The sequence below is a fragment of the Dunckerocampus dactyliophorus genome, chromosome 20 (genome assembly GCF_027744805.1).
Source record: "Dunckerocampus dactyliophorus isolate RoL2022-P2 chromosome 20, RoL_Ddac_1.1, whole genome shotgun sequence".
Lineage (NCBI taxonomy): Eukaryota > Metazoa > Chordata > Actinopteri > Syngnathiformes > Syngnathidae > Dunckerocampus > Dunckerocampus dactyliophorus.
This window is the reverse complement of record NC_072838.1, coordinates 12,385,127-12,402,642: the sequence shown is the minus strand read 5'-3', so window position 1 is coordinate 12,402,642 and position 17,516 is coordinate 12,385,127. Positions and strand designations below refer to the sequence as shown.

The window sequence follows — 17,516 nt, the reverse complement described above, 5'->3', positions numbered from 1 at the left end:
TCGTGATAACAATCTCCTTCTCAATACAGATAAGACTAAAGAGATGATCATCGACCCAAGAACAAGGGAAAAGGAGCCGCATAGACCCCTGTTTATTGATGAGACTGAGGTGGAGAGGGTGAAAACCTTCAAGTTCCTTGGCACACACATCAGCGAGGACCTCACCTGGTCTCACAACACCCAACAAATTCTGAAGAAGTCCCAAAGGAGACTGTACTTCCTGAGAAGACTGAGGAAATTTGGCATGTCCACCACAATCCTGAGTTGCTTCTACAGATGCACTATCGAAAGTGTCCTTACCGCCTCCATCACTGTTTGGTACGGTAACTGTACAACACGTGATAGGAAGGCACTCCAGCGGGTGATCAAGACCTCACAGAACATTGTTGGGGCAGCCCTCCCCTCACTGCAAGACATTTATAAATCTAGAGTCCTACGCAGAACACACAACCTCATCAAGGACAGCACACATCCACAACACTCACTATTCACACTCCTACCGTCAGGCAGACGCTACAGGAGTTTGAAGTCCAGGACCACAAGGCTGGCAAACAGCTTTTACCCACAGGCCATCAGGCTCCTCAACGAAGCACTCGCACACGCCGCACGCAACACACGCACACACTCATAGCACTTTATTTATTTATTTATTTGTATTATTTACTTGTATTAATGTCTCGTCTGTTGTTGTTGCTTAATTTATTGGTATATATGTTTATGTGTTTATGTTTCTTATGTTCTTATTCTTTCATTTGTTTTCTTTCTTTTCTTGGGAGAATGAACAGAATAAGATTTTCATTGCATGGTATAACTGCTGTTGTACTATGCACATGACAATAAAACTCTCTTGAATCTTGAATCTTGAATATGAGTAAATACGCCATTTAAGACATATTTAAGACACATACACGCGTGTGTAGCTATGAATGTGTTCCCAAGGGGAGCTGAGTGGAAGGCAGACAGGAAGTGATGTCGGCGGTTCAGAGTTGAGTTTCAGCTTGGCGTGGGTTATGGCCGAAACAGTAGCCCCTTGTGCCTGTTGTGAGGTCATTCAAACCTGTAATAAAAGGCTGTTGTTCCGGCGATCAAGCCTGGCGACCGTGTGAACATTACAGTAACATTACTGACACCTAGTGACCAGTGAAGAATAATACACGGCCTCACGTTTTTGAATGTGTCTTCTGAATTCCTTAGATTTGTATTTTAGTTTGTGTAGCCATTTTTATGCTTGAAAATGCTTAATGTAGGCAAAAATAATAATAAAAAATAATAATAATAATAATTAATCAACAAGAGCGGGATTTATTAATTGATATATTTTTTTATATTTTTATATATACTGTGACAGAGTGAGGCGAAGCTTAGAGGCATTACTATTCACCATATTGATTAGAATAACACTGGTCATCGTATATTTGGGGTTGTCGTTTTATACAGGCGTACCAGAAGTTGGCGCTGAAAGGCGTTCTCCAAGCAGGTCAGAGCTTTTCTTCCTGTCACTCACACACACTATTGACCTGGCAGGACAGACTTGCATAAAAAAGTGGCTCAAAAGTTGGGCAAGTTAGCGAGCGAAGCAAAGTAGCCTATAAATGTTTTATTGTCTATATTGGAAGAAATATTTTAAAACTTTTTTAATATTTTCCAAAACGCAGGTCTCAAAAGAGGGGTTATCCAATCTTCTCGGCCATCTTATATTCAAGTCAAGAAATGTATAAAAAAATAAAGACTGATGCCATTACAAACCTCGGGCCTGCGCACTACAAACACGTACACCGACCTATTAAGCCTCAGAACAAACTTCTACTCCCTGAAGGCCAACCGCATTGGCACAACACAATTAAATGTTGCACTTGCGAAGCCTTTTTTTCTCCGCCGCGGCACCAAAGGAGGGTCGAGTGGAATGAGGGCCCCCATCAAATATTAATACCATCCATGAATCCCAAAACCAGCTCATTGGCATTCCTCAGCAAGCAGTGGTCTGCATGTTATCAGTCAACATGGCAACCACAAAGGCTGCATAAGAGACTTCATGTAGAAAGTAGCACTTCTATAAACACAGCATGGTGCATTATTAAACCACAACCCAAACACACGCAAGCTAAAAGTATTCAGCAGATTGTGAGCCCCCTGTACAGAAGATTATCATATTGATGCCTCCTTGGAATTAATTATTACTCATGTGGTCAAACTGGGTAATTGGCACAGAATTTAAAAAAAGCCCCAAATTCATATCGTGGACAAATTTTGCATTGAAGTTATATATTTTTTATATTATTGAAATTGCATCACATGTTTAAATGCGTTTCTTTTTTTGACAGCCAAAAACTATTAAAATATGACCCTTACTCAATAGAGGCAAAAAAATCTTGAAAATGCCCCTTAAGATCAGGAATATGAAATTAAATGCAAAAAAAACAAAAATGGTGAATATTTTTCAGTACTTTCGCCTAACACAGCTTTAGTCTTTTGATACTTTGTGTATCAAGCTACGGGGTGGCACGCCAAGGAGTCTAGAGTTAAAACGGGAGTGCCAATCGGCATCCAATTTCGGTATGATGCCCTGCATGGGGTTGGCGCCATGATGGGGAGCAGAATTCAGAAACTATTCATTGAAAACATGTCCTTGGCACACTGCTCAGCCATGAATTGCTCTAATAGGCGGGCCAAATGCAGTGGCGGAGCTACGGAGCGGCCTCCCCACTGGCCATCTAGACATTTCAGGTATCAACTTATTGCCACCCCTATGTGAGTAATGGTCTCACCTCGGCCACCCCAGTGAAACATTTCTGGCTCCACCGCGGCTTTGTGCTAAAATATATCACCAATGAGACGTGAAGAGGAAATAGGCCTTCCTGCTTCCTATTCCTTTTCTCATATGTTGATGTTCCTTAAACTTGTGCTCAAAATAACTCATTATTAAAAGATGAACGCTCACCAAATAATACACCAACTACAAATTTGTCCAGAGTATGAATCATTTCAGTATTCAGCACATTCCGTTCACAGGCAATAGACCTGTGTTTAAACAACGCTGACACAAGTTTTTACCGCAAAATGTAGGCCCACTTCATATTTATAACTCAACACGAGCAGAATCATTCAATTGTTCAAAAATAGTAATGTACTTTTTAAAATGTGCTTTAAAATGTCTAGAAACTCAGAGTCACCTTCAAAATGGATTTCAAGTGTTGAAATAGCTGTATCTTAAAGCCACAGTACTTTGGATATGAATAATACATTTGAGCATCAAACCAGAAGCATCGCAGCAGGAGGCGGCTTCAGAGGAACCTGGCCCAAAGTGAACCTCTGTGCTTTGAACTGCCCGAGCTCATCCTGGGTCAGTTCGCTCTCGGGGGAGAACAGACCGTCAGAGGCAGCTGCTGCAGGTGCGGCGGCATGCGCCTGTCCAAATAAACTTCCTGCGCTTGCCTCGGACCCAAAACTGCTTCCGAATGCCGCTTTGTTGGTGGTGGTGGTGGAGGAGAAGCTGAAACTGGCAGCTGAGCCAAATCCTGAAGACAAAGAGGCGGGTTTGCCACTGGACGGGCAAGCGAAGGAGAACGAAGACGCTGAAGGGGCGGCAGAAGCCACAGATGAGGAGGAGGAGGAGCCGAACCCAGAGGGAGGTTGTGTCGGGGCTGGGATGGCAGTGCCGAAACTTGGAAAGGATGCTGGGGCTGCTGAGGAACCAAACCCACCCGCTGGGGAGGCAAAACTGAAGTTATTTGCTTGAGCGGGTGGCTGTGCTCCAAACCCTTAAAAGAAGAGCAAGATAAGGAATTACATGTTTGAACATCTACAATCAAAAGGCCGCAAAGTCAAAATTCTATTTTTCAGGAAAAAACATGCCTCCAAAATCAGAAAAACATAACAACTCAAGAAATCAGCTAAACATCTAAAGCAGAGGTGTCCAAAGTGCAGCCTGAGGTTCATTTTCGGCCCGCAGCGGTGTCCATATTTTAACTGGCTTCCGGACTGACTTTTCAAAAACCTCCATGGAGCAAGACCAAACCAATTTTGAGTGGGGGGTGGTGTAGTGAGTGGGGCACTTCTACAAAATCTGTGTGGATTTTTAAATATGGAAAGAAGCGATAGTAAAAAATTATGAGGAAAAAAAAACAACGCAGTTTCTAATAAAAAGGAACCAATATACACCATAAAGTAAGTACAGTCATCCCTCGTTTATCGCAGTTGACTGGTTCCAGACCCGACCACAATAAGTGAATTTCCATGAAGTAGGATTCAATATTAACAAATGGAACATTTTTATTTCAATAATACCAGTCCTGCAGTCACCTTTACACTGCAGCGACACAAGAGTCTTTAACCAGTAGCAAGTTAGCGAGGTAACTAGTTAGCCTCCAAGTTAAAAACTGTATTGTAAACCTAAGAAAGGGTTTTAAAAAAGGAAAAAGGCCAATGAAGCCAAAAACTTACCACTTCCACACAGAATGGCAGGAGAACTTCTTTTCACTCTATCATGGTAATCTAATGCCATGTCTCAGGCTGTTGGTATTACTCAACATTGCCAGTAAATACAATATTATGAACATTATTCAATTCCTATGGGAGTACTTGATTAACAAATCAACTGAACCATAGTGGCTGAAGTGTACATGGCCACTGAATTAAAAAGACCACACGTCTGGACCATGATCACTACCTTTACTACCAAAATCCAAGGAAGAGGATCCAAATCCAATTGGTGTTGAGCCAAAGCCACTTGACGTTCTCTGAGGTGCTGGATTTCTTAGTTCTGCTAGCTGCCAAAATATCAAATAATTGGTTATTGCATCAAAAAAGAAAGATCCTGTTCATAAGTAAATCTATTAACACTCATTATGAGTGACTGTGTGTGCCTCACCAAAGCTGCACGAGTCGATTGATTCATGATCTTCAGCTCCTGGACTCTGCTTCTCCACTGAGTGAGCAACTGATTGACACCATTGAGCTAAAGACGCGGACCAGGAGAAACATTAAACACTTTGCCCAATTCAAGATTCCAAGATTGACGGGGTACAATACTACACGTACGTAGCTCTGCAGGTCTCCAGATGCTTTGGAGGAGTAATATTCAAGCCTCAGCTCTTCTGGCGATAGGTCAGTAAAACCTGCAGTTGAGAAAAATCACATGTAGTCATCATGTCTGCTGTCATAACACTAAAACATGTGTTGTGTGTTTTTTATACTGACCAGATAATGGTGCCTTGAAGCCACTATAACACGAGAAGCCCCACTGGCCTGAGCTCTCCCAAACCTTCATGTCACTTTGAATGATCTCCCTGAGAAGGAGAAGAATGTTGGCGTAATAGGGGACGACATCAGAGGGAGCTTTGAGCTTATCCCGCCATGACATCACTGTTGTGTGATTTTTAGTTGACAACTCACAGTTTTTGTTCATCATCCTCTTCACCTGGTGCTGGTCCTCCTCCTCCTCCTCCTCCTCCTCTTCCTCCCCTTTCATAGTTGTCGTGGTTGTTGAGTGTCGAAAATCTGTTTTGAGAAGCGAAGCTAAAGTCGGAGCTCTTCACGTCGCGTCCTCTCCCACCCCACTGATCACTCCCACTGGAAGACGCTTGCTGGCCGAAGCCTCCTTTTTGCTGAGAGGGATTCACCCAAACCTTGTTTCCAAACCCTGTAACACACATAGTGACGGACACTGTAGCACTCTCTCTCTCTAATCGGTACAGACAGACGACCTCCCCGCCAGAGCGTTCTGTTCGAGGTTTCTACTCCTAGAGAGAGTTTTTCCTCACCTCCGTCGCCAAGTGCTTGCTCGTGTGGCGTTCCATTGATTCTCTTTAAAGGGACTTTATGCAACTAATGACATTTTTTTTGTCACTCACCGTGGTCATTGCGCGTACACACACACACACACACACACACACACACACACACACACACACAAACACAAAAGCAGTCTCAGAAAGGCGACCACACAATTTACGTTCATGTTGATGTTACGATAGTCTTTCCAGAGTGGCTAATCTTCATTACTTGACAACAAACGTAACTAATGTAGATGAGTGTGTTACGTGGGGCGTACTTTACGTACTCCCGACAGGAAGAGGGCGGGATATTATGTGATGCTTCCAAAACATTCAAATGTTAGCGCCGGGGAAAACCTTTTTAATGTATAAGTGGTTCTCGAGTGGCTTAATATAACTTATGTTGCTATCTAAATAAACATGACTTGACAAGTAGTGTATAAAAGCACCCATCTACATTTTTTTTCACATTAAAATGTATATTTACCTCCACCGCCTCCTCTGGACTGCTGTGGAGCCGAGGAGCGGTTGTAGCTGTTGTTGTAACCTCCACTTCCTCCTCCTCCTCTCGGGTGTTCATTCCAACATTTATCGCCGTAACGACAACGCCCCTGGAGAAAAAAGTTACACACGGGCATTTTTGCTGGAGATTACTGCGAATCTTTCGCGTTTGTTTTCGTTTATGAGTCGTAGCGTCGCAGGATAATGGCGTCAAGCGCGGAAGCAAACACAGAAAACAGCGACATCAAGCGGTTTCAAACAAACACTTCCGGGGTAGTAATTACATTACTGTATTATTCATTCGTTTATTTAATCTATTTCTACCAAATTGCTACTGTTTTAAGACTATTATTCGTACATAACTTTTGTTTCATATGTACTACTGTGAAGTACTTTTGTTATAGAAATTAAAGTCATTTTTAAAAATCCGATGAATGTAATGTAAGGGGATACGGTACGGGACACGCGAGGGGACATTTTTATTCGTCAAAGTTATTTTCTCCATAACTTACTTTGCTGGCAGACGCATCGACTAACTCACCTGCAGTCACTGACATGTCATGAACACACACAATTTACTGCGAACAAGTCAAGTCCCCAAGATGTTCAATGAGCCAACTATTAAGTTGGAGAGACATTTTGCAGTCTGGGAATTTAAGACAGCATAAGCCTCCTGAGAACATTGCAGCTTCTTTCTTTTTCGACCCTAAAAATATGTAAGAAAGTAATCACAATTCATAAAAAATATTATTTCAAATTTATTATAAAGTCAAACATTAAAAGCAAGAATTTACGGAAGGCAGCTTCACGCACTGTTACATGATAGTTGATGTAAAAACAAAACAAAACACATAAATACATCACAAATACAAATACATTGCACCACTAATGTATTTTAAGGAATTAAGATACATTCATTATTTCTGATAAACATTTGTACTTGTATAAATACTTTTAGTAACAATAAAATATATATACTGTGTATATATATATATTAAATACCGTAATGGCAAGAAACGGGTAACATTTTTAGCATACTTTTGGTATGAATGTAGTTGTGCAATTTCAAATGTTAACATAAAATAAATTTCATTGTAGCATTAGTCTACTAAAGAATAAAACTTCATTTTCCAATAAGGCTTTAAAACATATCACAAGTCCATCGCCATAAAAAAAGAAAAAACAACTTCTACACGATTCTACAAATTCTACACGACTGCTTCTTATAATAAAAATAAAATATACTTTATAGAAAAATAGCTTAAGTGCTTTTTTTTCCCCAAGTGTTTAAACTATAGGCAGCCTGAATAATATGACTGTAGTAACAACACAACATATTATAAGAATAAAAATAGTAAAAATCCCAATAAAGAATAGAATAAAGAAAGAAAAGGCGGCACACCCTAATACAGGGGTGTCCAAACTTTTTCCAGCGAGGGCCAAAAACTAAAAAAAATGAAAGGATGCAAGGGCCATTTTGGTATTTTGTAAAGAAAAAATTATAATTAGCAAATTTTCCAAAAATTACATGTTTTGTTTCGTTCTGATCTTTTTTTTTGTTTTGTTTAGTTTTTTTTTTCCAAAAAAAACTGTATTTTGTATTTAATATTTGAACTCTGTGCTACTAAAATGTCATTTTTTCCTCATCATTGTGAAACCATAAAATTGCGACATTTTTCCTCATTAGAATACATTTTTTTTCTTAATATTTTGACCTTATTGTCGTAAAATTGCAGTTGTTTTTACCATCTCTGCTCTTTCAACTTTCTTCTCGTAATTATGATTTTATTCCCGTAATATTTTGGCTTTATTTTCGTGACATTGTAACTTTTTGCCACAACCCTAAAAAATGACAACTTTTCTCGTTGTTTTGTTTGTTTGGCATACTTCAACTTTCTGATGGTAAAATTACGTTATTTTTCCTCACAATATTACGTTATTCTCATAAAATGACGACCTTGTCTTGCTAGATTACAAGTTTTTTCTCTTAATATTTTGAGCTTATTCTTGTAAAACTACAGCTGAATTTGTAGTTTTTGGCTTTTTTTTTTTCTAGTTTTCTTGTTAAATTATATTTTTACAAAAACAGCCGCAGGCCACAAATGGCCCCCGGGCCACACTTTGAACATCACTGCCCTAATACAAACTGGCCGCTTTTTGCCCGCTACAAATCAAAGCCAGCCCATGTGTGCCAAGGCTGAGGACCAAAAGGTCCACTGCAGTTGTTTCTCCTGTCTCCAAACACAGGACATCACGGTCCTTCCTCAGCGTCACACCGATGGAGCTGAGCAGCCTCTCTGCACGATGTAACGCTTCTTCTTTCTGCAGAGGAGTGGGAAGATCCTGGATGGGGAAACGCAGGCTTTTCTCTGTCAACATCATCTGAAATGAGTGGAAAGAGTGGAAAGAGTGTCACCCATTTGAGTTCAAACACGACTTACATTTGCATGATTTTCATTGTGCCCCTTAAAGTAGCTTTTATTTCTCCATTTTTCTTCAATTTTCAGCCCTAAGCGATACAAATATTTATCTTGTTTTATTAATTTTTCTTATTAACATCAACTGTCTTTGCTGATTGGCTAATAATAAATCACATGGTTCTATTTATTATTATAGAATTATTTTCCAAAACCCATCTCTTTAGTCTTATTTTGGTTTATTTTAATTGTGTTTTTTTCTCTTTCTGGTACTTCACATACATTTTAATCATTTGTTTGGGCCAGGGGTGTCCAAACGTTTTCCAGCAGGGGGCCGCATGGTTCCTTTTCCTCACATGACGTTATTCTTGTAAAATTATGACTTTTTTTCGGTTAATAATTTCATTTTATTTTCAAAAATCACTGCTGATTTTTTCCATTTTTGCTGTTGTTGGTTTTGTTTTTGTTCTTTTTAAGTCGTTTTGTTGTTGATGTGGAGCTTTAGAAACGGGCCAGTTAAAAAACAGCCGCGGGCCGCAAATGGACGCACTATGGACACCCTCGGTTTAGGTGTTTATACATTATCAATATTATTATTTTTGGGGGAAAAACATTAAATTAAGATTTTATTTTATTTTTTTTAGTTTTCCCCGAAAATTATACAGTACAAAATTAATGTTGATCTATATAGATTTTTCAGTATCATCATTAACCCCTTTTACACAGAGATCGTACAAAATTGTGTCAGAACCGTAACAGTCGATGCAGCATTTATCCTCCTGTAGCTTTTACACAGATTGTCTTGTTGGCCGCAACAATAGATAAGATAATAAGGGAAAGCCCAGCTTTTGCAGGCCTTGTGAAAGGACCTCGGAGATTCTAAGGTTGCCTGTATGTCAAGTGAAGCCAAACAGTGATAGAAATGACTAACCATGCTACTGAAGGCCTCAAAGAATTCAGGCTGACTGTCCCCCATAAGGCTCAGACTTTCATCAGGCAACTCTACGGGTATAAAAGAGAGAGGAAAATAAGCCCGCTAAATAAAGCATTGCTGGAAAGTGTGCTCGAGGATCTCCTCTCACCTTCTAGGGCACTGACCAACAGATGAGCTGCGTTCAGGGGAGCAGCAGTGCTGCCCAGAAGATCCAGAACGGCTGACAGTAATTCATTTTGACTGTGTGAGAGCTCCTCCAGCTGCATTGCGTCAGCTTGTTCACCAAAGCATAACTTCTCCAGCTGAACGAGGCAAAAACTCCATTCTTCATCTGTGCTCACTTTCCATGAGAAAGTATTCACGTCACATTGACTCACCTCACACTGCAGTTGTGACAGAGTCACTCTGTCTGTCAGAATGTCTTTAAGTTTACGAAACAAGGCAAGTCCAGTTGCTTGGGGAAGCTCAGCCAGCGGAGACAGATCTTCCATCTCAGATCCTGTAAGACAAGTATGAGGTCATAGACCAGGGAGTAACCTCTATTCAGTGTCTGCAACATAGCAAGAAGTATTATGTAATAGTATCTAACTCAATTATATTTTCATTTTTTCAAAAGGAATAATCTTGTCTTTTTATGTCTTATTTTGACAAAATGGGTCTTGAAAAACAGGGGTCGTCTTATATTCAGGGTTGCCTTATATTTGGGTAAGTACAGTAATTTAATACAAGTTTTTTCACTTAATATTTTCACTTTATTTTGTAAAACCACTGCTGATTTTTCCTTTTAAAAGTAGTTTTGTTGTTGATGTGTAGCTTCGGAAACGGGCCAGTTAAAAAACAGCCACAGGCTGCAAATGGATGTACTTTGGACACCGTTGGTTTAGGTGTTATTATTTTTGGGAAAAACATTTAAATTATAGATTTTTTTTATTTTTGCCCCGAAAATTAAAACAGTACAGTACAGTACAAAATTAATGGTGATCTATGTAGATTTTTATTTGGCTAAGTACAGTAATTTCATAAAATCCTAATCAAGCACGTTTTTATGGAATATTTACAAAGCAAGATGAGTGTTTCGGTAGTAGTCTAAACAATTTGACAAAACTGATCCAAAATGGGGGAAAATGACTGCTCAATGATTAAAAACTGTTTTGTAGAATCTCTTTGTGAATGTTGTGAACTCCTGCTTACAAGCCAGTAGTGTAATACAGAGTCTGCATGGACTCTGTAGCTCAACTTCCCATTGCTGACGTGTTGTACTTCCTCAGACAGCAAACCGGTTGAGACTGAACTAACAGCGCCTCTGCTGGTAGCAGCCAAGAAGTACACTCTACTTTGACGTTGATGAAATACATACTGTACGTAGCGTTCAGGTTCCCTTTCAACGGCTGAATTATAATTTAAAAATCATTCAGAACTTGATGCTGTGGAAAAACTTCTGGTATATTCTCACCAAGGCACCTGCCGTCCACCACGTCCAGGGAGTCATGGGAGGACCACGACCTGACCATGTCGGCCTGAAAGCCCCCTATCTTTCCGGGCTGGAGGCATATCTCTGAAAATAAATCAAAACACACACATCGACCTTGACTCTCTGCTGCAGTTGTTATACAATGCATGATTTATTCTCCTATGTTGGCCTGTTAAAAAGTGACAATGTCAAGTGTTTCTGAGAAATGCTTAGCCTTACAAGAAGTGTCAGAATGAAGAAGTGATTTTTCTTCACTGCCCAGTCACAGCACTCTCACCATAGTGTCCATCTTTTTGAATTTCCAGTTCCATAATGCTGTATGCAATGACCGTATCAGTGGGGATCTCCAAAATGACATTACTGTCCACCTCGATGTCATTGCTGTCCTTGACACAAACCTGAAAGGAATTTTTTTTTTTACTTGACACCGACATTGAAGGAAAGGAGGAAGTGGAAGAGTTGTGCAACACACCTTAACAGACCCCCCTAATGCATCCATCAGCCCCACCATTCCATGAAAGGTGCACTTTTCCTTTTTGGTTTGCGTGACGGAGCAAGCGGAGGTAGTGAAGATTGTCTCTTTGACCACGGTCAAAACCTCGGCTCGCTTCTCCAGCTGCTGCACCAACACATGCTGCATGTCCACCAGCCTGGTGCACAAATAAAAACACGTGCAGCAACAAGACACGACTATTACTACGACTATACTGCAGGTGCTGGCGTCTGTTGTAGGATATAGTCATGGATTATTTAGCTACCTGTTTCTGGAGTCATGTAACAACTTCTTCACATCCATTTCCTTTTTCCTCAGCTTGCCAAAGCATGACAAGAGATTGGACGTGCCCCGACCCTCGAGCGTGAGGCCGACAGAGCCTGCCTCAGCTTCTAGCGTGGCCATGAGTTTGTCTCCATAAATGCTGTTGTAGGTCAGGAATTCGGCCTGGGACACATCTGAAACATACTTTAGGCGTTAGCATCGGGGATGATTACAATAAAGTTCAAGTGAGCAAGTGTACAGCTCTAACCGTCCAGTCTTAGTTAGGCATGTAACGGACTAGTGTGAAAAGGCGTCTGCTGGTTGTTGGAAAAAGTTCAATAAGTTAATAAATAAGTCATAAAAAAATGCTATTTGCCATCAAAAAAAATTGCAGACGCAGCAACAGCACAACACAGCGGCAGCAGTCCACCCTCCCATGCAGCCCACCACCACAGCTTCAAAAAATCCTTGGGGAACACCCTGATTTCCTATGGAAAAAAATTCAGTTAGTTTCAAGTCTCAGTTTTTATCAGACCTTTTGGAACGGATTAATGACAAAAACCGAGGTTCCACTGTATTTGAATTTGTAAAAATGCTTTGTTTAGTAAATAACCGTCTTATGAAAGTAACAGTGTGACCCTTGAACAGATTATTTTCCCTCCAAATCTTACATACCATGATGCAGTTTGACTTTGAAGGTTCTGCTGTAATATAAGACATAACTTATAACATGAGATATAACTTCTTTTTCAAGATCAATTTCTTGGAAAATTTCAAAAAAATAATCTGGCATCAGTGGGTCTCTGTGTCACCGGGTCATTTGTGCGAGTGATGAAAAGAAAAGCTCTGACACGCTTGGGGAGAAGTCGTTTGGTCCTACTTGCTGGTTTGCATACAGTAAATCTCTAAACCCCAAATAATAAGATGACCTGTTTTACATTAGGGTCAATACATTCCATATCCTGAAGCCACATTAACAATTATCATCCAGTCATTCTTCTTTGACCTGAAGCGTACACTCTGAACTAAATCATTCATGCATCCGACTGCTTTTCAGTTCACTTCCTAGAGGTTTCAAATGTGCACCTACATACCGGGCGCAAGCACCTCGTCTCCCAGCAACAGATCACTTAGGTTGAAATCGGTTGGTTGATATTTGGTCCTCTGCCAGATCCAGATGCGCTTGCGTTTGACCACCAGAGCCATCGGAACCAGCTTTTTGGAGTCATTGATGCAAGACACGTGGATGAGTCTTCCCTCTGGGTCAACCTGGCGGACAAATTTGGCAGTGGCCTTGGAAAACATGACTGGAACTGTGAGAAAGAGCAGAGAAGACACACACACACACACACACAAAATATTACCAGACCACAAAACAACTGAAAGCAATTTTCTGTTTCATGTTGCCCAAATTTCCCTGAATGCAAAGTAAACCCTGTCTCAGTGTGTGGGAGGGGATCATGGACATACTTAGAGTACGTATCCAGTAACCCAAGCTTAATGTTCCCCATCTGGTATTAGTATTGACATTTAAAATGCCTTTTCCGAGCCTAACCTGGCCAAGAGCAGCATGTACGCTTCCATCCATCCATTTTCTATACCGCTTCTCCTCATTAGGGTCGCGGGGGTATGCTGGAGCCTATCCCAGCTGACTTCGGGCGACCAATCGCAGGGCACATATGGACAAACAACCATTCACACTCGCATTCATACCTATGAACAATTTAGAGTCGCCAATTAACCGAACATGCAATGTGGGAGGAAACCGGAGTACCCGGAGAAAACCCATCCACGCACAGGGAGAACGGAGATTCGAACCCAGGTCTTCTTCCCAATCTCCTGACTGTGACTGTGTGGCCAACATGCTAACCATTAGACCACCGTGCGGCCGCATGTACATTTATTACAGTAAAAACATAAAACTGCACACCATCCATCTTCTTCCCCTTATCTGAAGTTGGCTCGCGGGGGTAGAGCCTAAGTGGGGAAGCCCAGACGTCCCTCTCCCCGGCTAGTTCGTCCGGCTCCTCCCGGCAGATCCCACGGCAATCCCAGGCCGTTGGAGAGACTATGTCTCTCCAATGTGTCCTGTGTCTTCCCCGAGGCATCCTACCAGTCAGGTATGCCCTGAACACCTCCCCAGGGAGGCGTTCGGTAGACATCCTGACCAAATGCCCAAGCCACCTCATCTGGCTCCTCTCAATGCAGCAGTTCTACTCCGAGTTTCTCCTGGATGACAGTGCTTCTCACCTTATCTCTCACTACTTGTAGCTCATGACCATAGGTGGGGCTAGGAACGCAGATCGACCCGTAAATTGAGAGCTTTGCCTTTCGGTTCCGCTCCCTCTTCAGCACAACGGACAAATGCAGAGTTTGCAACACTGCAGACGCCGCACCAATCCACCTGTCAATCTCGTGTTCCATTTTACACCTCCAGTACCCCTTTTTAAAAAGGGGGACCACCACCATGCCAATACTGCAATGCCAATACTGAAATGCCCTTAACATAAGAATAATGGCTCTCCATTCATTGACCATTGATATGGAGTACAAGTGCAGATTCCATACAGTAGATGGCATCGTAACTCTGCGTAACTACACCTGGTCTGCCAGAGAGTAAACAGACGTAGCAGGAGGGATCATTGTTGTTATACTTGGCGAGTATTCAGCCTCCTCTAGACAAATCTACCAACATTTTGTGGTCTGATTGGAGCAGAAGCGACGACGTTTTTTTGCTCCCTCTTTGTCTCCTACGGCGTCTATTACAACTACGTGCACATGTGCCATGGCCAGTTATGCAAATGACACGATGAGGTCATCACCCTCCCTGCAACCCACCACCACAAACAGATTGCAGTCCTGTGGGAAACACTGAACCATCATGTGTCTGAGGCTGCGAGAAAGCAGACCATATGCCCAGGGATAAGAAGGAAGTTTTGTAGATGCAAATTAGCCATAAAGAGAGTTTACAGACAAAGTACCAGGCGCGTTCATAAAAAGCAGCTCACCACACAAGTAGTAATAAAGGCAAGCATGTTGTCAACACACTCTGATGCGTAATATTCCAGAGCAGAAAGTGAATGCATGATTTGAGCATTACGATGTTGTTAAACAAAGTAGGCAAAGAAAAGAAAGTTGGCTTGTGGACAAAGAGTGCAATGAACGGCGGGAGTGAAAGACTTCCCCCCGAGGGGAAAACAAATACCATCATCCATTCCAAGGAAGCACACTGTACCTACTTCCACTCCTGTCATACTACTTTGAACAAGTCCACAATGATGACTCACTTGGTCTTAATTATTAAGGAGGCGTTGTAGCTGAAACTTCTATCTGTTCTGTTCTGTAACTATCTGTTCCAGTTTGGTTGCTAATAGGTGTAACAAGCACAAAACAGGCAGAAATACACCATACATAATAAATGTACGATATATACTGTATGTTAAACTGTGCTCAGCATCGATGTCAGTGAATACTATTAAAATAAAAAGCTAAACATTATTAGGACAAAGATTTCATCTTAAAATGTTCCTGCTGTTTTGGGGAGTTGCTTTTTCATTGTAACCCAGTGGGAAAGCAACTTTTATTGTGAGCATACTACAAGCAATTTATTATATGTGGATCACCTACATATTTTATTTACATAAATATATTTTATTGTAGTGATAAATATATTTTATGGTAGTGCATCATAACCATAAAACGTTGAAACAAACCTTTGTATGTGTCATGTGACTGACTGGTGACCAGTCCAGCATGTACTCTACTGTCTCTTGCCTGAAGTCATCTGGGATAGGCTCCAGTTTACATGTGACCCTCATAAGGACAAGTACTGCAGACATTGGTATCTAAACGACACCACGTCAATACAAGACCAGTGTTGCCAATACTGATACTTTTTTTCCCTCAAAATAATTGATACATAACTGATTTTGTAAAATGTTTTGCCTTTGACTTTGTTCATCGTGATTCTGAGCACAATGGAACAAAAATATTTGTATCAACAATGTAAAAACATATGAATACAACAATATTCACTTATTCCGTTTTATTACATCCAAATGTAAAAAAAAAGCAATCGTGCAAAATAACTACGGTAAACAAAAGCAAAAACTATTAGCTCTCATTCAAATCCTTCGGCTTTTTGCTCCCAAAGCAAAATCCTCCTGAATCCAATGGCTTATCTATACACTGTGCTATGCTATATACTGTGTACTGTATATACTGTTACAGTAGTAGTAGTAGTAGTAGTAGTAGTAGTAGTATCAAGAATATAAACACATCGCCAAAAATCGCGCATATTTGTGAAAATGAACATTGAAGATAACAGAAGAGAATGTGTTCCTCTTTCCAGTGGATTGATTTGAAGAAAAAGTGCAAAAGTTTAATCAAGACTCTTCTCCATAACATCCCCATCTCCTGCACACACACACACAAACACGTGCCAGCGCGCGTGTCCGTTTCCCGGCAAGCCCCTCATTCTAACTCCGCGCGTACTGGGGGAGACCAACAGCCGCCAAGACTCATGACTCGGATTTTTAAGTGGCATTACGTAACGTATGGTTAATGGTAAATGTCCACCATGAAGAAAACGCCACGTTATAATCACTTTTTAAATGCATATTTAGGGGTTATTAAACGTGTTCTTATGCCCGTTTACGTAATCGACAAACAGGTAATGGTTTACTTACAGAAGGTTGTTGCGTCCTGTTGAAGCTCTCTTCAACGTCACCAAAGTAAGCAAGAAGTTGTCCTATGGGGTTTTCAGAGGATCTTTGCTCACAGAGTTTGTAGGAAAATGGTGTTGGCAGCGTGATGGTGACACAGGCAACAAGCAACTGAAACACTTCGCTCTTTTCCAGCCAGGGAGACCCAACTCTCTGCCTCCTCCCCACTATTGCTGGCTCCTCAGTAAGACAAGTCGCTATTGGCTGTCCTAGAAATCACTAGAAGTCGTTGGCTAACCTGCACATTGTTTGCATGCAGATTTTCATGATTTCCTGTCTTCAAAACATAGATATCACAACCGTCACACTTGGCAGAAGTGAGGTAGTTGTGATAGCCATTGTTTTAAAGAGAGAGCATCATGATCATTTGCATACAAACAATATGCAATTTTTTAGGCTGTAGGAAAAAAGCATAACCTCAGGAGAGACAAAAAAGTAAAAAACACCTTAATCATGTTTAGAACTACAAGTCAACTTGATTCTTAGTTTGTTCATTTAAAATTGGCCATCACTTCACAAAAATAAAATAACTGTCATATTTTATCTCAGCCAGCGCCTCTCAAAGTCTAGACAGTGTAGTAATTACATCCAAACTCGCCTCCCGTCTCCACCACTTATCTTGTAGTTAGGACTACTTGTTTAATGAGGCTTGAGTATGAGTAGTAAGTTAATGAAGATTAAGATACATTTACATTTTAGATCCGGCTCTGAAAAACAGAGCGAGGTCCACCCCGGTGGCATTGCGCCTTGCGCATGCGTGATTCATGGATGCGTAGAGCTCCACTATCAGTGCTGCCAACATGACTGCCTTGCTAAATCTAGCAACATCCCAAACCCTCTTGGTGACATTTTCTCAAAAGCAAGTAGCGACAAATCTACTTTTTCTGGTGTCGTCGGAGAGTTTTCTGGTATTTGGTTACTGAAAAGCAAAAGCACATATC

The 17,516-nt window shown here is 41.0% G+C and overlaps 2 protein-coding genes across 2 annotated transcripts; both read right to left on the bottom strand.

Annotated features, from left to right (window-relative positions):
* Positions 1-2,960: 2,960 nt before the first annotated feature.
* Positions 2,961-6,496, bottom strand: nup42 (nucleoporin 42). The gene is made up of 7 exons (XM_054763641.1): positions 6,259-6,496; positions 5,392-5,638; positions 5,197-5,285; positions 5,038-5,114; positions 4,868-4,954; positions 4,667-4,766; positions 2,961-3,758 (listed from the first exon to the last, which is right to left on the bottom strand). Exons 1-7 carry the CDS (start codon positions 6,407-6,409, stop codon positions 3,250-3,252), a joined length of 1,260 nt encoding a protein of 419 aa, XP_054619616.1. The 5' UTR covers positions 6,410-6,496; the 3' UTR covers positions 2,961-3,249.
* A 1,633-nt stretch (positions 6,497-8,129) lies between these two features.
* Positions 8,130-17,469, bottom strand: LOC129173259 (gasdermin-E-like). Its single transcript, XM_054763995.1, has 10 exons — positions 16,540-17,469; positions 12,946-13,164; positions 11,853-12,045; positions 11,567-11,744; positions 11,372-11,492; positions 11,077-11,178; positions 10,001-10,122; positions 9,772-9,925; positions 9,621-9,691; positions 8,130-8,654 (listed from the first exon to the last, which is right to left on the bottom strand). The coding sequence occupies exons 2-10, from the start codon at positions 13,154-13,156 to the stop codon at positions 8,409-8,411; spliced, it is 1,398 nt and encodes a 465-aa protein (XP_054619970.1). The 5' UTR covers positions 13,157-13,164; positions 16,540-17,469; the 3' UTR covers positions 8,130-8,408.
* Positions 17,470-17,516: the final 47 nt, after the last annotated feature.

What these genes read in the sequence shown, in the direction of transcription:
- nup42 (XM_054763641.1), bottom strand. Translation starts at nt 6,409, where the DNA reads ATGCCCGTGTGTAACTTTTTTCTCCAGGGGCGTTGTCGTTACGGCGAT. An exon ending in GAGGATGATGAACAAAAACT is followed by an intron (nt 5,286 to 5,391) that starts GTGAGTTGTCAA and finishes TCTCCTTCTCAG; the next exon opens with GGAGATCATTCAAAGTGACA. An exon ending in CTGGAGACCTGCAGAGCTAC is followed by an intron (nt 4,955 to 5,037) that starts GTACGTGTAGTA and finishes CCGCGTCTTTAG; the next exon opens with CTCAATGGTGTCAATCAGTT.
- LOC129173259 (XM_054763995.1), bottom strand. Translation starts at nt 13,156, where the DNA reads ATGTTTTCCAAGGCCACTGCCAAATTTGTCCGCCAGGTTGACCCAGAG. An exon ending in GTTGGTCAGTGCCCTAGAAG is followed by an intron (nt 9,692 to 9,771) that starts GTGAGAGGAGAT and finishes TTATACCCGTAG; the next exon opens with AGTTGCCTGATGAAAGTCTG. An exon ending in TTGAGGCCTTCAGTAGCATG is followed by an intron (nt 8,655 to 9,620) that starts GTTAGTCATTTC and finishes CACTCATTTCAG; the next exon opens with ATGATGTTGACAGAGAAAAG.